Source organism: Euleptes europaea, chromosome 1 (genome assembly GCF_029931775.1).
Source record: "Euleptes europaea isolate rEulEur1 chromosome 1, rEulEur1.hap1, whole genome shotgun sequence".
NCBI classification, from domain to species: Eukaryota; Metazoa; Chordata; class Lepidosauria; order Squamata; family Sphaerodactylidae; genus Euleptes; species Euleptes europaea.
In genome coordinates this window covers 44,344,557-44,369,412 of record NC_079312.1, presented here as the reverse complement: position 1 = coordinate 44,369,412, position 24,856 = coordinate 44,344,557, and the positions used below count along the sequence as shown (strand labels likewise).

Below are 24,856 nucleotides of genomic sequence, written 5' to 3'. Positions count from 1 at the left end.
ATTGGCAAGATCTGAGCAAGGCTGTTAAGGATAGGATGTTTTAGAGGACATTGACTCATAGGGTCGCCATGAGTTGGAAGCGACTTGACATGAGAAGTAGTATAATTAATATCAATAGATATAATGTGCGTCTGGGCGCAGGTACAAGAAGTGTCTGAGAATAGCAAGAATGTCCAACTTAATGCAGATGTGAAGATATAGTTCCAAGATGGGGTTGGAGTCCGATGGACAACATGAGAAAATTATAATTGTTATTTTTGAATTTTGGCTAAAATAAAAGAATAAACTAAGGAGATCACACTAGCATATTTTTTATGTTTTTTTTAAAAAATCTTTGTGTATATATAACTTTGTATGGTGTTTGAAGTTATAAGATAATTGGTTAGCCAAGAATGTACTCCTTTATTAAGTGGGACAGCTAGCTATTGTTTGAGGTTGATTTTGAAAATCTATAAATATAAGAGTCTGAATTGATTATGATCTTCTTAGAAGGAGCAGCTTGCTTATGACCTGTGACTTACTTTTCACAAGAAATAATTAATGGGCTCAAAAATTGGTCTCCTTTAATGCCCTTTGCAGAATCAATGGATGGTATTATATTCTTTTATGCTCATAATTGTAAAAGATGTAAATAGTTATGTTTTAATAAAAAGATAAAATCAGTATGAGCATAGACAGTATCCAAAATATCTTTTTAAGGAGGTCTCTGGCTCTGCCCCAAGACACTCTAGTAGCCCTGCTGTGGGCTGAATTTGGTCTCCTCTCAGTTGGCTCTCAACATGCCCCCTTGCCTTGATTAAAAAAAGGCCCTGCCCCACAAAGGAGGGAAGGAGGCAGGAAGAGGCGGTCTGGTTGACCCTGAACCTTCCTCTGAAATGAAAGAAGGAAGGAGGGAGGAAGAGGCAGCCTGCCTAACCAATTGGCCGGGTGTTGCTTTCCTCTCATTGGACAGGCCTCAGGCTGGCTGGACGCCATTCCCCTTGTCTTGTGTGGGTCAGGCGCTGCCTCCCTCACCTCTGCCAAGCTGACTGGGTGACTTCTTCGCCTTTTGCAGCTCTTGGCCAGGCCAGCTGGGTGCCTCCCTCACCTTGTGTGGAGCTTGCATATATCTTAGTTCACATATCAATATACAGATTAGATGATAATGATTTTTATAATAACTGATTACCAGTTACAGCTGGTTTAGATAATCCCTGTGTGTTCTCCCTTTCTCTAGCATAAGCCATGTATTTTAGAGTAGCACTAACTCTCTTTTTAAGAAAATATAATGTTACTTCTTTGTAGCTGCTAGCATTTTCTCTGGTACTGATAGTGGGATGACTATATATTTTCATAGATGAAAATCCAGCATAATTGGAGAAACTGCCACCTTTTGATCTTCCCTCTGTTCTTAACAGATACCATAAATATTTTAATGATGTGATATAGTACGTATTTTACTTTGCTTGCCATATGTAAAATGTAAATTAACCTTTATGCCTTTCTATGTTTGGTGAAGCAATAATCACTACTTTTCTTTTTCTGTGTCGGCTTGCAAATAATTAATATATTTTTTCCTGGGCAAAATCTGGAAAGGCTGAGGGGAAAAATCAGGAAGGCGTTATAATAGCTATATGTGTCAAATTATAATTAACTGTAACTAGCTGCTTTAGAATCTGCATTGGTTCATTTTATTTTCTTACGTTATCTCTTCAATTATATTGTATCTGCAAAGTCATATTGGAGAGAACTACCCCCTCAAGTCTGTTTGCATTTACATCAGCTTGAATAAAGACAGAGAGTTGGATCCAGCCTGCATTTTCACTCAATCCTGCCCCGCTCCCCTTCTCACTACAGCCTCATTCCACTTGACTTTCTTCAGACAGGTCTCATAATCCCCAGCATAGCATTTTTGGTGGTCAAAGATGTGGTCATTCCCTTTTCACCAGTTGAAAAGCTGGCTGGATCCAACCCAGAATACAGAAAATGGTTTCTAGTATACAAACTGGATTACTATCCATACATTGTGATAAATAAACTAGTTGCATAGTAATCATAGTGGATTGCGGCTAAGGAGATCTGTGGAAGGCCACAGCTCCAGGCAGTAATGCTAGGAAAAGGTGAAGGCAGCAGGAAAAAAGGAAGGACTCAACATGAAATGGATTGACTCAATCAAGTAAGCCAGGGCCCTCAGTTTGTTGCAAGATCTGAGCAAGGTTGTTAACGATAGGACATTTTGGAGGACATTGATTCATAGAGTTGCCATAAGTCTGAAGAGAACACACACTTTGATGTGATCTTTCCTGGTCTAACGTCAGAACAGCAGAGGATGGAATTATGTCTTAATAGTAACTACAATTGTCCTATAGAGTAACACCCGGTCCTCAGTACTGAGTTTCCATGTCAAGAGCTATGGCATCATATAAGTGAATATGTTAATTTGTTTCTGTTAAAATAAGTGTTCTAGGTAAAGCACCATCATTTCATTCTTGTTTGGGAAACTAAAAAAATGTATGTATGTTTCCAAGTATGTATATTTCTAAGAGCACATGATTTAGCAACGTTGCTGAGATAAGCATGTCTCAGTCTAGTTAGTAGCAGATAGGTAACCTCCTTGGAACCCTAGCTATGCCGGAAGGAAGAAAACTAAGATAGGAATACCGTATATACTCGCGTATAAGCCGAGTTTTTCAGCCCAAAAAAAGGGCTGAAAAAGCCAAACTCGGCTTATACGCGGGTCAATACGGTAGAGGGGGGAGGAGGGAGGGGGGAACTTACCTCCATCACCGCTGCCGGGCCCAGGCGCCTTCCTTCGGCCGGCAGGGGCCTTCCTGGGCCGGCAGGAGGCCGCCGCCGGCCGTGCCGCCGCCGGCCACGCACCTGGCCTCCTTCCTCTGGCCGGGAGGGGCCTTGCAGAGGCCCCCGCCAGCCGCGCCGCCGCCGGCCGCGCACCTGGCCGCCTTCCTCTGGCCGGGAGGGGCCTTCCTGCGCAGGCAGGAGGCCCCCGCTGGCCTCGCGCCTGGCCGCCTTCCTCTGGCCAGGAAGGGCCTTGCGGAGGCCCCCGCCGGCCGCGCGCCTGGCCGCCTTCCTCTGGCCGGGAGGGGCCTTCCTGCGCAGGCAGGAGGCCCCCTCCGGCCGCGCCGCCGCCGGCCGCGCGCCTGGCCGCCTTCCTCTGGCCGGGAGGGACCTTGCAGAGGCCCCCGCCGGCCGCGCACCTGGCCGCCTTCCTCTGGCCGGGAGGGGCCTTCCTGCCCAGGCAGGAGGCCCCCGCCAGCCGCGCCGCCGCTGACCACGCGCCTGGTCACCTTCCTCCGGCCGGCAGGGGCCTCCTGCCAGCCCAGGAAGGCCGCGCCGCCGCCGCCGCCACCGATTCGCCGCCTCTTCAGGTAAATAGGGGGTTCAGGGGCTCTTCCCCCTCCCCCCCCTTGGATGGCACTGGGGTCGGGGTGGGTAGGAAGGGCCCGGAGGCCAGCGGGAGGGCGACCTGGGGCAGGGGCCCTGCGCTCTAAAATGGCGGCCGCCATTTTAGAGCGCAGCATTGCCGGTAAAGGGAATTTCTTATTGACCCTCGGTCTTATACGCGGGTCAATACGAAATTCCCTTTTCTGGCCTCAAATTTGGGGGGTCGGTTTATACTCGGGTCGGCTTATACCCGAGTATATACGGTAGAAGTATATGTTCTTGAGAATTCTTAATTATCTGAATCTTTTTACATAACACTTTACAAGTAGATATGGGGATTAAACTGTTTAGGAATACATTTTATTTTATAATGATTTTGCCCCACAAAAATGTAATTATCTGTTTGTTTGTTTTTTATACTGGTTTTTTCAGAACTTTCATATGCTTGGATCTTTAATGAATACCCATCATTTGTGCAAGAAGACAGTCGGCGATTTGTGTCTCAGGAAACCGGGCATCTCTACATAGCCAAAGTAGAGCCTTCCGATGTAGGAAACTACACATGTGTTGTGACTAGTACCATAACGAATGCCAATGTTCATGGTTCACCAACACCATTAGTGCTTCGGACTGATGGTATGAATTTATTCTTACTTTGTGTAGGCATCCAGAAGTGATTGTATTAAGTAAAAACCAGTATCAGCCCGTGCACATTTCAGAATAATCAATTTGGTCATACATGATTTTGGAGTACTGCTCTGCGATGAGAATATTCCTGTTGATTGACTTTCCCTACAGTTTGTGGTTCCCTGCATTTCACCCATTGGTAGAATGTGATTCCATCAAGTATGTACTGAAGTTAAGGTTTATATCGCAACAAAATGTATTCCATCATGATTATGGTCTTGAGTCATCTAGTGTCGTCTCTACTAGTTGTAAAGGCAGGTTTTACGCTGTTTAAAAAACAGTGTTCAAAATTTCTGGCAAGGCTGCAAAAGCATAGATAGGCATAGTTCCACACAATCATTTTTATGGGCCACTTGGCTGGTGCATATGTGAAGAAGATCAGAATGATTTTTGTGTGGCTTGCATGACAAGTAGTTTCAAAGCAGTCCTATAGAGGAGGATCCATAGATGATGGTAAGATTCAGTTGGAAGATGGACATAGGACACACTATTTCTTACAGTATACTACAAAAGGGGGTTGTGGTGGGAGCAGTAGCTTAGAGGATGCTAATGTCCACTTAGATCAACTTGGGGTGCATTTGCCTCCATTCTGTCCTTGATCTCTTATAAGCTATCTGGTGATCAGGGCTCTAAAACACATTTTTAAAATATCAGTGTATCTAGTTTTCAACATGGATCCATCTGTGGATACTTAAATCTGGAAATTGGTGTCATAGACAGACAAGATAATTCTTTCTACAAAAGTGAGAAAAGCCCAAGATTTGCATAAAAATCTGCACCTGTACCTTCAAGAAATAAATGCCCTCTGCAGTGGCCATTTTGGGAGTTGCAAGGCAATGACAACAATATTGCCAGCCTTCAAACTTTGGTTTGTGACAGTAAGATGTGGAGGGGGCAGGGTCCTTTCCAGGCCTTTTTCAGCCTTTGAGTGAGGGACCAGGCCCAGAGGCCATCGCACAACAGCAGCCATCGCACAACAGCCAGTGTGGTATAGTGGTCAGAGTTTCAGACCAGACACTGGAAGGTAAAAGGTAAAGGTCCCCTGTGCAAGCACTGGGTCATTCCTGACCCATGGGGTGACGTCACATCCTGACATTTACTAGGCAGACTTTGTTTACGGGGTGGTTTGCCAGTGCCTTCCCCAGTCATCTTCCCTTTACCCTCAGTAAGCTTGGTACTCATTTTACCGACCTCACAAGGATGGAAGGCTGAGTCAACCTTGAGCCAGCTACCTGAAACCAACTTCCGTTGGGATCGAGCTCAGGTCGTGAGCAGAGCTTGGACTGCAGTACTGCAGCTTACCACTCTGTGCCACGGGGCTCCTAGACACTGGAAGACCCATGTTCAAATCACCACTCTGCCATGGAAGCTCACTGGGTGACCTTGGGCCAGTTATATATTCTCAGTTTAACCTACCTCATAGGGTTTTTGTCAGGATAAAATGGAAGAGAGGAGAATGATGTAAGCTGGTTTGGGACCCCACTGGGGAGAAAGGTGGGGTATAAATAAATAAATAAATAAATAAATGTAGCAGAAGATAAAAGGGAGGTTGATGGGTGGGTGGGAAGGAGAGAAAGAAGCAGATATAGGTCACCAGGAGGAAGAAAAGAAAAAATAGTGTGGGAAGAATGATATAGGGGAAAGGGAGGTGCCCTCTGGAAGTCCTTGCAGGTTCCCTACTGAGAAACTGGGCCTAGCCCGGTGGCCAGCAGCACACAACTGGGTCTAGCCCAGTTGCCACCAGGATCCTGGTGGCCAGCACTGCACAAATGTGCCATAGTTTTCCCAGTTAGAGTCTGCTGGGGGAGGGAAAGAGGAAGAGCTGAATACAGGGCCAGATAAAGGTAGATTGGCTGGTAGGTTGGAAGGAAGCAGGAAAAGGGAAGAGTTTATGGGGGCTGCCAGGGAAAGGAAAGGAAAAAAATAATGGGGGGAAATGAGTTGCCCCCTGCAGGTCCTTGTAGGTGAAGAACATAAGAAAGGTCATGCTGGATCAGACCAAGGTCCATCAAGTCCAGCAGTCTGTTCACACAGTGGCCAACCTGTGTACCGTGCTTGTATACTCTAATTGTACACTCTCCTGCTTGTAGACTCTAATTTGACTCCTTTTTTCTGAAATAATAGGTGTAATGGGGGAATATGAACCCAAAATAGAAGTTCAGTTTCCCGAATCCCTTCCTGCTGCTAAGGGTTCAACTGTAAGACTGGAATGCTTTGCCCTAGGAAAGTAAGTTTTTTTTTAATTGCCTTTTGTTAATATTGAAACCCAAAAGAATACACAATAAATAGATGCAGTGAGCACTTGATACTTGCCCTTTTGAGAACTCGATACTTGAGCTCTGCATGAATAGTTGTGTCAGGCTAGAATATAAGCTAAAGAGACTCTTATTCCATTTAACAGTTTGTTACATTTCAAAACTGGTTACAGCATAGGACTTCAAGCAGAGAGACTTAGGTTCAGAGTCCCACTGTGCCACAAAGCTCACTAACATTGCCATCCTAAACAGAATTACCCCATTGTAAGCCCATTGAATTTAGAATGTGGTAACTTTGCTTTTTACAGTACTGTGTATGACCTTGGTCCAGTCAGTTTTTCTCAGCCTTACCTCCTTCGCAGGTTTGTTAAAAGTATAAAAAGGTATAGGAGACCATATGCATCACATGAGCTCCCTAAAAAGTGTACCAGGTACAGTGCCATATTTATAAATCTATGACTGGGGAATGTTGCTGTTGTTTTTTTAAACTGAAATCATTATTATTATCATTATTATCATCATTATTATCATTATTATTACTATAGTCCAGTGCCTCGGATTAATTGGAGAAGAACTGATGGAATGCCTTTTCCAAGCAAAGTAAAGTTGAGGAAATCCAATGGCATGATTGAAATTCCCAATTTCCAACAAGAAGATGCTGGCCTCTATGAATGCATTACTGAAAATTCTAGAGGGAAAAATATTGCAAGAGGGCGCCTCACATATTACGGTAAGCAGTTTCTTTACTATAAAAGCTTTCTAAAGGAACCACCAATCACCATAAATCCTTTCTATATAGGGAGCAAAATTCCATTGTTCAGTTTGTCTGCACTGTGTTACTGAAGTTAAGCTGTGGCAATCATTTTGTGGCTGGCTCCACCTCCCGCGGCAGCCATTTTGGGGCAGCCATTTTGTTGTTGCACCCACCATGCCATGTTAGAGTTCCAGCTGGCCCACATGAAGCCTGCTGGGTGACCTTGGGCTAGTCACAGCTCTCTTAGCGCTCTCTCAGCCCCACCTACCTCACAAAGGTGTCTGTTGCGGGGAGAGGAAGGGATTGTGATTGTAAGCCAGTTTGATTCTTCCTTAAGTGGTAGAGAAAGTCAGCATATAAAAACCAACTCTTCTTCTTCTTCTCTTCTAAACATATGTTAGATGCAGTAAATATTTAAGAATAGTGTAGTGCTATATGATGAAAGTGGAAAATTTATGCTAATGTTTCTGACAGTGTGCAGAGAATGGCAGAATTCGAGAACTGTGACGTCCGTTTCTCAGTCTGTAAACAGATGCACTCTTAATTTTGTAAATGCAAAACTGAGAGCATGGTTATGACCATATCTGAAGGATCTTCCGTTCTTGTAAAATCCACAAATGCTTCCATCACCACATCCCAATGTATAATTAAAAGTTTTTATCAAGAATAAAGGGTATATATAAAATGTATGCATAGATTTTTAAAGGTCAAGGAATTTTGTGATCTTCAGTGCATAATGTCCATCTCCTTTGTGTCCAAGCATTTTTTTTCTCAAAGCCATCTCATAAACACAAAGCAAGAATTTTTGTCATTTCCCTTGCTTGCCATACTTACAATTTTATTGGATTGTATTTATGGTTTTCTTTTGTGAGTCACCTTGAATGCTGGAAATGGTGAGATATAAAATCCTCTTTTTTGTAGTGTTATTTTGTGATTCTTTGAGTGGTAGAATTTCTCAGAGCATGAAGTATCCCCAGACCTCTTTAGAGAATGTAATACGTAAAAACCTATCCTTTCCAAAAGCTACGGCTTTGATTCCGAAGCATTCATCTGTGTGTACCTGATCGGCTCTTTGGATCTTTTGAACCTATGTATGAACAACATGCTTGAATGTGATACTCAGTTCCATCCTTGTTCAATGTTATGTACTATGAAAGAAAAGGCAGAAGAAGGAAGAGGAAAAATGGTTTCACTTTGCAGTATAAATTTGAGTAAAATACCATATTTCCTTGGTAGACCTTTATATGCAGAATGTCCCAGATTCAGTCTCTGACATCTCCAGTTAAAAATATCAGATAGCACATGATGTGAGAGATCTCTACCTGAGACTCTTAGGCAGGGCCGGTGCCAGTCATTTTGCGCCCTAGGCAAAGCTAACTACTGGTGCCCCCCCCCCATTGCTAACCAATTTTGAAAAACCGATGCCTTGTAGAAAAAATAAAAGCACAAAACGTGTTATAAGATGTTATAATTAATTCTGTTCCATAGCACTGTGATGGTACTTATCTTAAAAGAAAAAATATAAATTGTCAGTTGCATTTTTTTCAAGAAACTAATTTGTTTAAAAACTGTGCCCCTCAGGCCAGTTCTGTGTGCCCCTCTGAGGTCTGCGCTCTAGGCGACCGCCTAGTTCACCTAATGGTAGCACTGGCCCTGCTTTTAGGAGTTACTGTGGGTCAGAGTAGATGATACTGACCTTGTCAGACCAATGGTCTGACTCAGAATAAGAATGCCTCATTCAGCGCAGCCAGACATCATCCAATTTAAGAGGCTCTTCCTCCAACAGAAGAGCCACTTAAATTGAAAGAATTCTCCTAAGGCTCGCTATACTTTACTCAGTGGAGTGGTAGGATACAGGTAGGATCCATCACACTGTCTTGGTGAGGTAACGTTTACGTCTAGTTCTGGTCATGGAGTTTTTGTCTTCGCCTTTGTGGGTGTTGTTGTTTTTTCTTTGGAGTTTGGCAAGGAAAGCTTAATAATACATAGAGGTACATTTGTTCTAAGAATCTAAGGAGTGGGGGGAAGATTCAGTTACATTATTGATATTCCAGGCATAAATAACATTACCATAAATTAAAGTTATTTTATTGGTCCTCAGCTGTAATCCTTGGCAAAGGATTAACTAATTTTATTTAATCTTTTCCTGCTTTGACATTTGCCTGAGTGATGCCTGTACAGTACTAACCCGTCTGTACTTAGAAAAGTATACTTATAATCAGGTTTCCTCTTCCTTTTCTGCATACTGGATTATCTTTCTGTGGATTAATATGTTTACATAAATGAGGATGAGATTGCCTTGTGACTCAAAATATTAACTTGTCACAGTGAGAGATATCACAGTTTAGAAATCTTCAGAATAAGCTAAACCATTTGCAAAGCTATTTTCTAATAAAACCACACGATAACTTTCCTGAATTTTTTGTAAGAAGTTATTCTGGGAAGCAGCACATTTCATATTTAAAGGCTTCAAATATCACCCATCTGCTACAAATAGCGAGCACACTGGTGCTAGTTTTTTGTTCTTTACTGGAAATCATTTCCTATGAACAATGAACGAACTCAATTTAACAGAAACAGAATTGCTACAATGTAGACTCTAAAAGCGTTTAACAATAGCGCAGATCTTTGCTATGTAATATGGATCCCAACTCTCTCATTTTAACAATGCTGAACGTCGTACTTTTGAAACTGGATTAAAATATAATGAAATTCCTAAATCTCACTAGGGTAAAAACGATCATCAGCCAAGTGAAAGTAGAGTTTCAATTGTTGTAATCAAAGTGACATATTTTCATTAGATCTACAGTACATATGCAGAACTGTTACTGCACTTGATACGGGGAAAGCTCTTAGTGTACTTTTCCTAAATGAATTTTTTCAATCTAAAGTTGTTGAAGTTCTTTATTATTACAGTCCATGACCAGTAGATAAATAAAAGAAACATTAGTTGCAAAAAGAATAAAAGTAATATACCAGCTAAAACTAAACGTCTGACAACAAACTGGCACTTGGACATAATCTAAAGTTGCATAACTACAGTGCAGTTCGCACTTCGTATGACTCAAGTACAGATACCAAGCATAGCATACATGTTGGTCACGGCATGTCTAAAGTTAGCCCTGTCCTTAATCAACCAGAGGGCTTAAATGTGTTGAACAGCTCTCCCTTCCCGCTCTGAAGGAAGGTCATCTTGAGCTTTGGGTGTTTCTCTTCCCATTGCTTGGAGAGGCAGGACTTTAATTTTAAACTACTTCCTGTCTTGGGGCGAGGAACGCCCACACTTCCAGTTATTCTCCTGCCTTGCTGAAGAGAGGACGCTCCAGCCATAGCTGGAACTTAGATCTTAGCAGATTAGCTAGGTGAATTCTTCTTTCCTCTTGTTTTACTCAATTTGTTCCCCTTCTCCCCTCCTAACTGTACTGTGTTGGGTCCCTTTGTGTGTCTTGCCTTCCCGGTCCGTTCCGCAGCAGCATAGCCAGTTTGCATCGGGCTTGTGAAAGGAAAAAAGACGCGCCCAAAAATGGACGCCGCGACTGCAGTAGCGGAGGAAGTCAAACTTCTCTCCGACACAGATCACAATGCAGCGTTTAGCAGCCATAACAAGCCGGCTCCCACTCTTGGCCGCTTCGGTGGACTTTCAGAGAGGGAAGCCAAGGAAGCTCAAAAGCGGCTGCAAAGGCGTCCGCGAAAAAAAGCAGGAAACATTCAAGACCACACACTAAGCTGAGTGCCGCCTCGACCTTCCAAGGTCCCTGCCGGTTCCTCCAATCGCTTAGTTGGCAAAAATCCTTCCAAGACTTCAAAGGGTAAAGTACCCCCACCCCCGGATTGGAGTGGGGCCCCAGGGGAATTAACTGAGGAAAGGGTTTACCTGAGAAAGGGGTGATTTTCATAGTGGAAAACACTTTCGAACGACATTTTGAAAGGCTGCAGGCCTTGATTTTATCTATCCCAAACCCAGGGGGCGCCACAGTTCACACTCAAGGGAGAGTACAGGGCTCAGTCTATTCTCAGTCCTATGCAGGCTCAGATCCCATGCAAGAGGAGCCATGCTGCAGCCATTCTATCACCAACAAACAATGGTAAACGAAGGCTGCCCTAAAAATCAGTCCCCAATAGGCATGAATTGACCATTGGTGACGACTGTTCTTCTATTGGCCGGGGATCCGTGACCGAGGAGGTAGAAGAGGGAGATTTTTGTCTCGGACGAAGAGCTCCCTGTAATTCAAGAGCAACAGCCTAGGCTGTTTAGCCCTGATGATTATTCAATCCCTGCTAGCCTAAGCCTTATTTGCCCTGGATCTATTAAGCGAGCCAGAGGCTTCTGATGAGCCCAAACCAAAAGCCAGGCGCTAAGGATCCAAGGATTATTTTCCTCAAGGTGATTCACACATTTTTAAGGTTCCATTGCCAGAGCACTTTCAGAACCTAATAAGGTCCGAGTGGGAAAAGACACTCCATAACTAACAGTTCTCTGGCAATGTCAAGAAACTGTATGAGATGAATCCTGGGGCCATGGGTATGCTGGAATAACCTGTTGTAGATGCCCCAGTTACAGCCCTGCAGTCTTCAAAAAACATTTTTTTACTGAAGACGGGGGAGGATTTATTAAAGATATGTGGACAGAAAAATGGACTTCCTGTCTAGAAAGGTGCACGAGGCCTCAGCCTTGGCGATTCAGGCTAATGCGACCACAGCACTCATAGCCAGAGCCACTAATGCTTGGACCAAAAAAAAAGCTTATTAAGCTTCTGCCCACGGCCGATAAAAGGGTGGCTGAAGGCCTTTCTAGAGTTCTACAGGCGTCTTCCTTCATGGCAGACGCATCCCTAGATGTCCTAGTCTTTGCCTCCAGAGCTGTGGCTTCTAACACAGCTATTAGAAGGGCCTTGTGGCTACGATCTTGGCATGTTCACTATAGATCTAAAGCCATTTTTGCTGGCTCATCCTTTTAAGGGAGGAAAACTCTTTGGAGAGAGATTAGATAAGATGCTGTTCGACACCAAGGACAAGAACAGCTACATGTTAAAGAACCATAGGAAGGACTATAGGCCAAATCAATACCAACAGTCCTTTCATTCCTCCCATACGCTGTCTAGGTTTAGACAGGATCAAAGGCTTTCCTCCCAGCCCTCCCAGAGAGGCTCCTTTCGAAGGTTCAATAGATTCAACGCCCCCCCCCCCAGTCCCAACCTTCAGAGGGGACAAATTCCCAAGAAGGAACAAACAGGGACGCCAACATCACAGTAGTGGGGGGAAGACTACAAATGTTCCTCCCACAGTGGGGCAGAGCCCAGGCGAATGCCTGGGTTCTGCAATTAATCCAACAGGGATATGCAATAGAGTTTCAAAGGAAATCACCAGATCAAAGTGTGAAGTCCCCACAATATCGAACCAAAGACTAACACAAGAGAACTATGGAGGCCATTTTGCATCCCTTCAAATAGGAAAAGAACGGGGACTGGAGGGCGATTTTAGATCTCAGATTTGTCATTCTCTTCATCCCGACGTTTCCGTATGGAGACGCTGAGAACCATCATCAAAGCCCTGCTACCTGGCACCTACATGACTTCCATAGATCTAAAACCCCAAGCCTATACGCATATCCCTATTCACACTGCCCATCCGCGCCTTCTCAGGTTCAGTTACATGAACCTCCACATGCAATTCAAAGTCTTGCCCTCTGGTCTTACATCCGCCTCAAAGGTCCTAGTGACTTCTGTCGCCCTATTGAGGAGCGACTATTTTTCCAGCTGCATTCCTACCTCAGCAACCTCCTCATATGTGCACCTTCCAAGCAGCTAGCCACCAGACACACCAACCGAATCATTCAGACCTTACAGGGTCTTGGTTACCTAATCAACAGAGCCAAAAGCTACCTGATTCCAGCCCAACACATCCTTCACCTGGGGGCCTTCATAGACTCCAAGGTCTTTCTACCCAAGGCCAAGGCACTCCTCTGAAGATGCCTGCCACAGCTGCTGGCGAAACTTCAGGAAAGAAAATACCAAGACCACGGTTACACAGCCCGGATAACCTACAAGAACCAATGAACTCTGACCGTGAAAGCCTTTGACAACACTCAAGATAGCTTTACTGGCCAAGTCCACAGCCAAAGCTCCACAACATCGCCTCATGGCTCTCACAAGACTTCTAGGATTAATGACATCCTGCATCAGCTTAGTGTCCTCGTCCCGGTTCCACGCCAGGCCCCTTCAGGTAGCTCTACGACCCTTCAGGCTGCTCATTTTGCACAAGATCGACAAGCGCATCCGCCTGCTGCCAGCAGCCAGATCCAGCCTAAGACGGTGTATAGATCAGACCAATCTGACAGTGGGCCAGACTTACCTACACAAGACTCCCATCCTGCTCAGGGCGTTTGGGCCCCTCAGAAACCAATCCACATCAATCTCTCAGAGTTAAGAACGGTGAGGTAGCTCTGCTGGAGTTCCATCACATCCTGAAGAACAATCATGTCCTCATACAAACCGACAATGTGGCCTTCCATGCCCATATCAACAAACGGGGCGGATCCAGGTCCTCATGCTTGTATCAGGAAGCCTCCATCATCATGATCTGGGTGGAGAAACATCTACTTTCCTTGAGAGCGGAACACGTCAGAGGCATACACATCCTAGATGCAGATTGACTCAGCCGCCAGCCCATCCAGGAAGGGGAGTGGTCATTAGACCCTCACATCTTCCTCTTAATAACCAACCGATTTGGTATCCTGATGTGGGCCTGTTCGCCTCCGCGCAGAATCGACAAGTTCACTGATTCTTCTCCCGGTTCTTCCACCCGAACACGAAGCAAACGGACTCTCTATTGTTCCCCTGGCTTCAGGATCTGATGTACGGGTTCCCTCCTCTGCCGATTTTCCCGAAAGTCATCCGAAAGATCAGGTCAGAGAGGGCAGAAATAATACTGGTAGCCCCACACTGGCCATGCCGGCCGTGGTTCGCAGCTCTGATGGAAATATCAATTCGTACTCCATGGCAGTTACCGATAAGCCAGGATCTCCTACGTCAAGGTCCATTGATCCTCCCAGACCCAGGATGGTTCCAGTGGAACGCATGGAGGTTGAGAGGGCTAAGCTTCTAGACCCTGGCCTGTCACAAGATGTAGTCTCAACCATTTTACAAACCAGACAACCTTCCACTAAAAGGATGTATGAGTATACTTGGAAGACCTTCTCCAGGTGGTGTGGACGAAAGGCCCAGATCACCTTCCTTGCCACAACTGTTGGTGTTCTTACAGGATGGAGTATGTCAAAATCTCAGAGCACCCACTCTCTGGAAGCAATCTCAGCTATTGCCTCAATAGGTCCAAAGCTTGACGGGATTTCGCTGTCTTCTCATCTGGAGGTGAAAGCCTTATCAAGGGAGTGGTGCAATCCACTCCCCATGTTGGTGCATCATTTTCCAACTCGGAGGCTTAACACGGTTCCTTTAGCTCTCACCTAGAAACCATTCGAGCCAATGAGGGAAGTTCCCTTACGTTTCCTCAGAACGATGTTTCCTCAGACTGAAGACGTTGTTCCTAACGGCGGTCACCTTGGCCAGACGCGTGTCGGAGTTGGGAGCACTTTCCATACGCAAGGATCTATGCATATTCCACAAAGACAAGGTGGTCCTTCGAACCGACCCCTCCTTCACCCCCAAGGTGAACTCACATTACCACCATGCTCAGGAGATTCATCTCCCTTCCCTCTGCCCCAATCCAACCAATCCCAAAGAACGTAACTGGCATACCTTAGATCTACGTCGAGCATTGAGCATATGCATTTCAAGAACAGTTACAATCAGGAAAGCAAAGTTCCGTTTATCTCAATATCAGCTCCCAACAAAGGCATGCACATGTCACGCCAAGCGATAAGTTCGACCATTCGAGGCTGTATCAGAGAAGCATACCTGGCCAGCGGCCTGCACGTACCATCCGGCATCACTGCACACTCCCTGCGATGTGCTGTTACCTCAGCGGCCTTCTTTAAGCAAGCCTCCACAAAATAAATCTGTAAGACGGCTACGGGGTCCAGTGTCTCCACGTTCATCAGGCAACACCATATCAATACAATGGCATCGGCAGAAGCAGCCCTCGAGAGATGGATTTTACAACTCGTGGTGGAAGTTGATGACAACTAATTCCCACCCGATACAATTGCTCTTGGACATCCCAAAGCTCAAGATGACCTTCCTTCAGAGCGGGAAAGGTACATTGCTTACTCACCGAGAAGGTCCTTTCCACTCTGAAGTAGAAGGTCATCTTGCCCACCCGGAGATGGATCATCATCTTCCAGGGTGGCTGACCAACGGGACTCTGCCAATCAGTTACTGGTATACAAAGATAAATGATACTAATGCACAGAGTCCTTGTTAATGTTTGTGGTTTAACCACTGAGTTGTGTTCCTATGTTAAAAGGGTTATTGTTACATTCCTGTTACAGAGTTAGACAGTTACTACGTGTTAGCTGTTATGTTGATTTTACTTGTTTTCCTTGTCTCGTGAGCTTTTTAGTAGAAAAACTGGAAGTGTGAGCGTTCCTCGCCCCGAGACAGGAAGTAGTTTAAAATTAAGTCCTGCCTCTCCAAGCAATGGGACGAGAAACACCCAAAGCTCAAGATGGCCTTCTACTTCAGAGCGGAAAGGACCTTCTCGGTGAGTAAACAATGTACCTATATGTCCTTAAGGTTTATGTATTTTTAGAAATGGTGCTTGCAATACACACTACTTCCACTACTGTACTTTTTGCTGCAGCATCCACTGGTTTGGGAGTGTACAAAGAAATATTCTTACTGCGCATTCCTGAGATTTGGCGTAGAGGAACAGCGGGGAGAAGGCACAGCGGCGCCACCTCCTAAAACTGTTCCACCTTTGCCGAAAAACAAAAAAAAGCCTTTTCGCGGCTTATTTTTGTTAAACGAGGCCTTTTCGCCCCATAGAGAACAGCGAGGCTGAGCCTGCTTAAAACCAGGTGCAGCAACGCTGTTCTCCATGCCAGTGTTACAGGGCAAAAGGGGACAGGAAGCCACTCCTCCCCCCGCCCCGGGAATGCCTTGGGAACGCCCCCCCACGCCGGTGCCGCAAGTCTCCACCATGATCTGCGCTACAGGGAGACTGCGCCGGAGGAGGAGTGGCGCACAGCTCCACAGTGCTCATGCACCAACGGAACTGCCCTCTCCACCAGCATAAGTTCCTCTTGTCACGAAACAAGAGGCACGCTGGTGGCGAGGTCATGCTGCCCCCTAAGCCCAATCATCCCACATTCTCAGGAATGCGCTGTTAGTGTGGTAAGAAGAAATCAGTTGCCTTGGTGCAGAATGCCTTTTTAGAGCAGTAGCAAGGGGCAATTACTAGTAACCTCATGTATGGAGGTGCTAGTATGTCAACACTGATTAATCATTTATTTATTTTATATATTTTTAAATCACATCCATCAAGGCAACTAACAACTGAATCACTTAAAAATGAATTCATAAAAGTGGTATCAATCCATAAAATATCACTTAAGAAGAGCAGAGATATCAAGTGTTACGATATGGACTCTTTGTCTCCAGGACTGGTCTTGGCAACCCCAGTCAATGCATGCCCACGCCACTCCAGAGCAAGCAGCAAGCCTAAAGTTGCCTGGAGAGGAGCGCTCTGTCATCCCACGAGCCGGCAGTCAAGGAGCGGAGGCCAGGTCAACCCTCCAGTGAACCGGAGGGAGTCCACCGTTTGCAGTGCCCCGGTTCCAGTGGAATCCATATTGCAGGGAGCTGACAGCACGCAACCACCCGCAGCGCTTCCCCCCCCCACCCCTGAGCTGATCGACTTAATCAGCTAAACATTAAGAGACGTTATGACAAACAAATAAACACTATTCCACCGGCTATGCAGAGGAATGCCTTCCCGGACATCGCGATGTGCAACCAATGTATGAGCAGCAAAATCCATCAACGAGAGCATTCCTGAGTTCCTGAGTCCCCTAGGGTTGCGCAAATCAATGGAGACAGTATAGGCTACCAAATTATCATATCTCCCCACCCCGGCAGCCGATCGTTAATCCTTTTGTCACCTTTTGTCTTAGCTTGGGAACCGCGAGGGTAATCTCATCACCCTCCCCCTCGAAAAATATTATAACTGGGGTCCCCTGGATCCATACGTTACCTTAGGTCTTCCCTTGGTGTCCTTGCCATTACTCTGTGTGTTGGGTTTTGCGTAGCTCACCCGCACTCTCCCTGGGTGCCCCTCCACTCTGCCCCCTCTTACCCAGTATTTTTAGTCCATGGAACTTAGGACACCTCCTCTACAGAACAGGTAACGTATCGCCTGTCATCACCTCCTGCCACATTGGCGACCGTCTCTCTCCTCCTTCCTTTTGCTCTTAGACTCTGTATGAACGTTGATTTTATGATATATGTATGCGTGTGTACATACCTAATTGACTAAGTAAAAACCTTTAAACTGAACCCAGTTGCCTTCGTCTTTCCTATTGAATCTCAGATTGGACTCCCGTAAACGTTGGTTAAACAATCCCAGGTTATGCCCACTGCCGGTTATTGAACGCTAATTTCTCCAAATATTTCATAACCGAGCAATTAGGCTAACACAAGGTCCAGCCAATCAAAAGAACTCAACATCTGTATCTTGGAGAGTAGAAAGACACAGAGGGAGCTCAGATTTTCAGATCTTTGTAAGTAGGTTTGTATGGGAGGAAGTCGTATTTCCCTTGGAAACTCACAAGCAGTACCTAAGGCTGACATCCATCCTCTGTTTGTTTCTGGTACTGTTTATCCCTCTTCACACCTTTCCTAATGAATGCTTACATCTCCCCACAGTTTCTTTGTTTTGTGTAGAATTTGTTATACCTTCTACAGCTCTAGAGTATCCTTTTTGAGATGGGTTAATTAGAACTGTACACATTATTCAAAATGTCAGTGCTCTGTATATAAATTTTCATCTGATGATTTTTCTCCCTTCCCTAATAATTTCTAACACCGAATTTGCCTTTTGAAAAGCCAGTAAACACATTTGAATGAGCTGGTATTTTCAGGGCTCTTTCCACTGTGATCCAGAGGTCAGTTTTCTGGTTGTATTAATTTTTTTCCCTCTCACCCTTCCTATAAGGAGCTCTCTTCCACTTTTATTTCTAACTCACAACAAATCCGCTAGGTAGTTCTAGGCGAAACAATATTGGCCATCCCAATAATAGCAGAGTGGGACTTCGGACTGAGTTCTCACTGGTCCTGGTCTGATGCTATAACCACTGCAGTGCTCTGAGTTAAATGCCAATGAAATCTTTAGCTAAAGTTTGTTGCACCAGCATGCATCGTGTAATGAAATTCTCATTGTTGTGATGCTAATATCGGGTAAAATGTAAGTAATACACACTTCCTTTTTCTCTCTTCCTTATACAGCTCTATAGTTTGATTATCACGACCACTTTGGGTTTATATTTAAGAAAGCACTGAAGCATGAGGTTAACTATGTGTTTAATTACCACTGATTCCACAGGGACTTAAAATTGACCACGTATTTAAATGCTTTATTGAATAGGCATTATAGGTACTTAACTGCAAATACCACAAGGCCTTTGGAATACTGACCTTGTTTTGATATTGTTGCTGCAAAATGCTGTGTATGTACCAGTAGCTCTATAGTGTATTAATAATGTATAAAGGGTTATCTTTTCCAAGTTAGCTTTAGATTATTAACTATTCCTCCCAACACAAGTCCAGAACTGTTAATTAAAATAGATATTCTAGGACAAATATTCATGGCTCTTCCACAATATCACTAAGATCAAACTAATCCTATTAATTATTTCTCTCTAGACACTCCACTGTCAAATTAGCAGTAGGTTTTCTTTCCTCTCACTCTTAGTATTTTAGTATGATTGTGTTAGTTTCCCTTCTTTAGAGCCAAAATAGATGTGATGAAGATTATAGATCTCCTCCATCTGTCTGTAAAAGGTAAATTGCACACATATGCATCCACAATTTAGATATGCCCATGAGGATAGGGGAGAGAGGATTTAACCATTTGACTCTTGCTTGGTTTTAATAATCAAAACTGGATCCCTCACTGAGAGCCATTGTAGCTTAGTGGTTAGATCAGGGGTGTCAAACATATGGTCCGCGGGCCAGATCCAGCCCCTTGAGAGCTCTTATTTGGCCCACAACCCAGCCGAGGCAGCCACACACACACACTTGGCTGGCGAGGCATGGCCTGGCTCAACCAAGTAACATTTAAGTCATGTCCGGCCCCGTAACAATTGAGTTTGACACCCCTGGGTTAGAGCATTAGACTAGGGACTGAGATAATGGGGGTTGACTCCTCACTCTGTTCTGAAAACTTACTAGGTCACCTTGGGCCCATCAGAGTATCTCATCCTAACTCATCTCTCAAGGTTGTTGCTGTGAGGATAAAGTGAATGATGGGGGAATCATGTGATAAGCTGTTTTTGTCACAACTGGAAAGAAAAGTGGGATGTAAATAAAATTATAGTTATAAGGGCTTTTTTTAGTATTTTAAAAGGGGAAAGAGGATGCATTTCTCTTCCTTTAAAATGTGAACAAGATCAGGGAATGCCCATTTTTCCTTGAGAAACCATTCAAGGATGAAATCCCACGAGGCCCCAATTAAATTTGGGTCCCATGTGCTTGTAGTATATTTTTTGCAGACAGATGGAGAACTGTGATCTTTGTCATGCCTGCTTTGGTCCTAAGGTTGAACTGAGATCATGGTTTTAACTAGTATTTAATAGTTTGATCAGGTTCTTGTGGGTTATCTGGGCTTGGTATAAATACCAAGACCACGGTCACACAGCCCGGATAACCTACAAGAACCAATGAACTCTGACCGTGAAAGCCTTCGACAATAGTTTGATCAGGGTTCCTCAGTTTGAAGATTTTAGGTCTGGGGATCAAAAGAATGTACCTCAGAAATAGTGCAAAAATTCTGGGCTGTCTTAGACATTTGTTATTATTTATACCACATACAGAGGAGCCCCGTGGCACAGAGTAGTAAGCTGCAGTACTGCAGTCAAAGCTCTGCTCACGACCTGAGTTCGATTGCGACGGAAGTCGGTTTCAGGTAGCGGGCTCAAGGTTGACTCAACCTTCAGACCTTCCGAGGTCGGTAAAATGAGTACCCAGCTTTGCTGGGGAAGGCAATGGCAAACCACCCCATAAACATTGTCTGCCTAATAAACATTGTGATGTGATATCACCTCATGGGTCAGTAATGACCTGTGCTTGCACAGGGGACTACCTTTACCTTTGAGATGCTTTTCAGTTCTTCATTGAGCAAGCCCTTTGTTGCAAGGAATCATGCCCCATTTTTCATTAGCTTCATGAACACACAGGCCCAGTGCACTTAGCCGCCATACCCCAGTGCTGCATGTCACTGGCAGAGGCGGACGCCCTCGCTTGCAAACATTCTACATACTGGTGACGCACGCAGGTAGGGCTTCAAATACCATGTTCCCTGTTTGTAGCCTGTGCACAAACAAAGACAAGAACAGCCCCTGTGTAACTCACAATTTTATGCATGAGTTAAGAAAATAAATAATTGTCCCTGCGAGGAACTCTGCTATACGTTTTCAGCTGTGCCAATTAGTTTATTCATGGGGGGAAAACCAATAATAGGCACATATACTGAAAACTGCCGCAGTGTGAACTATTTATTTTTTATGACTTATAAAAATTTAGTGTTCGGGTAAGACTAATGTACATGAATATAAAACTAAAACTGGACTGCTTCTTCTAGACCTGCACACTTGCATACAACTAAATATTTGCACACAGTTCACGTGCAAAATGATTTCTCTAGAAGAAATTGAAACTGCCGAAAACTTACTAAAATCATGTTTTTGACCATGAACTGTTGTGTGTAAACAACCCAAATGCAGTAGCTCATAGTGATCAAGTGATTTTGACAAGACCAAGCAAACTACTCAAATGTAGTTTTTTCCCCCCTAAAGCGTTAATTACAAATGTATAAACTTAGGTATAAATGCTATGCTTCATCAACTGAAAGTTGTGGTACTGGCAGTATTGTTTAATGGTTTATTTAATGGTTTTATTTGAGTTGTAATATAAGAGAGGTTGTTAATCTTTACCTGTCATAGAGTTCCCCAGTAACGTTGAAAATGACAAGAAAGGGTTTCAAGGCTTTACAGATCTCTGGGCTTCCTTGTACTTTGCTCCTTTAAGTTAAAGCCATGGATAAGACCTTCAGCTGAAGGAGAGCCAGGGTGGTGTAGTGATTTAAGAGTGTTGGACTAGTATCTAGGAGATCCAGGTTTGAATCTTTACTCATGCCATGGAAGCTCGTTAGGTGACCTTGAGCCAGTCACACACTCTCAGCCTAATCTACCTCACAGGATTGTTGTGAGGATAAAATGGAGGAGAGAACGATGTAAACCACTTTGGGTCTTGACCGGGGAGAAAGGCAGGATACAAATGGATTAAATAAATAAAATAAATAATCAATTCGGATCAGTGGTCTGTGCTTTCATGTTCGCTGAGGCTCTGTAAATCTGAAGAGCTTTATCTAGGGATAAATCTCCCCTGTGTAACAGCCATTTTCTAAGGATGTTATCTCTGATACCGCAGACAAAATTGTTTTTCAGACTCTTTCAAGTTACCACAGCCACAATTTTTACTGAGCCTTCTTAATTCTGTAACATGCTGATCCATATTTTTGATCTCCCTTTTGCAAGCATATAAAATATTAATTCCAACAGTTTCATTATTGTTAGGCATGCCATATTCTTCAGTCCCGTCAATTGGTATTTTTAGTTTTATAGCCCCACCTTCTGCAAACACAACATTATTATGAAGGTGCACAGCCTCCTCTCCAGTGACATATAGAAGAATGGAAGATTTGATTTTATCACTTTTCATCTTTGTTTCTATCCACTATATCCCCTGAAAACATCAGGTTTGCTGGTGGTTGCAACACATCTCTGTTCAACAGTGCTTACACAGGCTGTCTTTAGTCACAAGAACATAAGAAAGGTCATGCTGGATCAGACCAAGGTCCATCAAGTCCAGCAGTCTGTTCACACCAGGTGCCTCCAGGAAGCTCACAAACAAGACAACTGCAGCAGAGTTATCCTGCCTGTGTTCCAAAGCACCTAATATAATAGGCATGCTCCTCTGATCCCGGAGAGAATATGTATGCATCATGACTAGTATCCATTTTGACAAGTTGGCAGCCATCGCCACATCCTGGAGCAGGGAGTTCCACAGTTTAACTGTGTGTTGTGTGAAGAAATACTTTTATCTGTTTTGAATCTCTCACTCTCCAGCTTCAGCAGATGTATTATGAGAGAGGGAGAAAAGTTTCTCCCTGTTCACACTCCATACCATGAATAATTTTATAGACCTATCATGTCTCCCCCTATCACGTCATAGCTCTCATAGCTTCCTTGTCTTCTGATCCCAACTGTATAGCTGTGAAAAGGTCTCCAGTTTAATCTGGTGCACTCCCCATGCTTTTCTTCTGACTCTATGTAATGTTTTTTGGTCTACTGATATGGATCCCAACTAGTATTTCAAAAAGTTCAAGGACATATTTGTGGAACATGATTTTCTCCCATCCCATGGCAGGCCAACGTGCCCCTGAAAATCCTATGATCCAGTCCACAGACAGAATGAATAATGGCTTAAAATAACTTAACAGCGCAATCCAAAGGGGGGGGGAGTAATTGTGGCACAGCCAGGACGGCACAGCTGAGCCGCCTCCTGAGCAGGGTTGCAGGGCAAAAATGAAATTTCCCCCAAGCCCTGTGAAACTGCTCTATGCGCCACCAGTTTTTCAGGCACAAGTGGCATCTATGCGGGCGCCAGGGTCACAGCCGACTCCAAAGCCCTTTCACAAACACCCTTTAGGATTGCACTCTAAGAGCAACTAAAACATCTTATTTGTTCGTTTGTTTATATTTTTATCCCACCCTCACTCCCCAGCCGAAGCATATAGCATTCTCTAGAGCAGTGGTTCCCAACCTTTTTTTGACCAGGGACCATTAGGACTTTTTTGTTCAGTGCAGGGACCCCAAGGTTCAAAATAAAAATTCTGAGAATTTGAAAATAAACTTTAATCATAACTGTTAGTTAAACATTAAACTTAGAATAATTTTTGAATATATATTTTTATAATAGAGAACTTTTAATTGAAAATATTAATTTATTATGGGTTTATACCTTTGTTTCGCGGACCTTAATTTGGTTCTCGCGGACCCCTGGGGGTCCACGGACCCCTGGTTGGGAACCAGTGCTCTAGAGCTAACTACAGTTGTGTGGTCTTAGGGCACCTTCTCTAACTGCTAGTTCCCTACCAATGTTATCTACAAGGAAATACCTCTGAAATACACATTCTATCACTGTACAGCCAAGCACATGAACTGTCATATAAAATGGCAAAGTGAAATTCATATTTGAATATGTGTTTTCAGATGAAATGCCCCTCTTCTATAAAGAAAGAAAGGTCTGATGGGCCAAAGTAATTGAATTAGTATATTGAATAATGAGAGAACCTGTGACAAACAGAGCTAAGGGGATGAGTTCATCCTCTATGAAATTATGAAATAATAAAATGACATGATTTACAGATCTGGGTGTTGAATCAAGGATGCCTCATTCTGCAGGGGAGGAGTGTCAGGTGGAAATGTATTGCATTTTCTAGATATCAACGATTAATTATTTGAAGCATTTAAGCAGAGCTGTTAAATATTTGGAGAATGGTTATGTCAGAGGGCTATGCTCAGTGATTGGGCTACAATTACTTCTGACTCCCCCCACCCGATACCAACTGAGGAAAGAAAATGATGGGTTCATAGTACCTTGTGTTGGTGGGAAGCTACCACTGGCAGAGGTCTTCCTGCATGAGGGGAAACTCAAAATAATTTGGATTGAGGAAGTAAAGGAGACTCAGATTCCTACATCAGAATCCTGTTCTCACAGACAAGAAAAAAAGAGCTATAGACATCTGATTGTATGCTTAGGGGGCTTTCTGGAGCAAAGAGCAAGGATTCTAGTTCGTTTTCGTGGCTTCTGTGCAGGCACACATGGGACTGCGCAGGCGCAGGCCAGCCACGGAAAAGATTAGCAGAGCTTCTAACAAAGTTAGCTCCCAAGGAGCGCTCCCCTCCCCCTCCCGTCAGGGACCCAGCCTTAACGGCTCTTCCCGCCCAGGAGTCACCTGACCGGAGGGGGTGGGGAGCACTCCTCCCTCAGTTCTCATTCTGCCGCCGCGGAGAGAACAGTTTGTGATACGAGCTTCGTACTTTTGACGACATCTTGAGGTAAAAATTTCTTGCTTTACCTCAAATAAAGTCGAGTGAAGAGGCATGGCCCTGTTTAAGAAGTGCCGCACGTGCGGTACCAAAATGGCTTCTTCGGATGACCATCACGACTGCCTTCTGTGTCTGGGTGAGGGCCACGTAGTGGCGACGTGTAAGGCCTGTGCTTTATTTACCCCCAAATGTCGCCAGGATAGGGCCAAGAAATTAATGGCTGCTCTGTATGAGAGATCGCTGCGCCCAGAGCAGGCCCCGAGACCGAGTTCGCTAGACCCTGCTACCTCATCTAAGAGGTCGACCTCCCAGGGTAGAGACGATAGGGCCATGTCCGAACCACCATCTAAGAAGCACAAGGATAAAAGAAAGAACCCTGCTTCACCAAAATCAAAAAAGAAGGGAGATTCGGTGCGTTCTGCCCCAGAGAAATTGGCCTTACCGACTCCATCGACGTCGTCTGCATCGACTCCATGGGCACCCGAACGGGCGGTC

The 24,856-nt window shown here is 44.4% G+C and overlaps 1 protein-coding gene across 1 annotated transcript in view; it reads left to right on the top strand.

Annotated features, from left to right (window-relative positions):
- LOC130484764 (contactin-3-like) overlaps positions 1-24,856 on the top strand; it is a 222,492-nt gene that overhangs the window by 112,515 nt on the left and 85,121 nt on the right. The window contains exons 3-5 of the mRNA XM_056857852.1: positions 3,814-4,017; positions 6,193-6,295; positions 6,869-7,053. Of these exons, the coding sequence (XP_056713830.1) occupies positions 3,814-4,017; positions 6,193-6,295; positions 6,869-7,053 (492 nt within the window). The remainder of the gene's footprint in view (positions 1-3,813; positions 4,018-6,192; positions 6,296-6,868; positions 7,054-24,856) is intronic.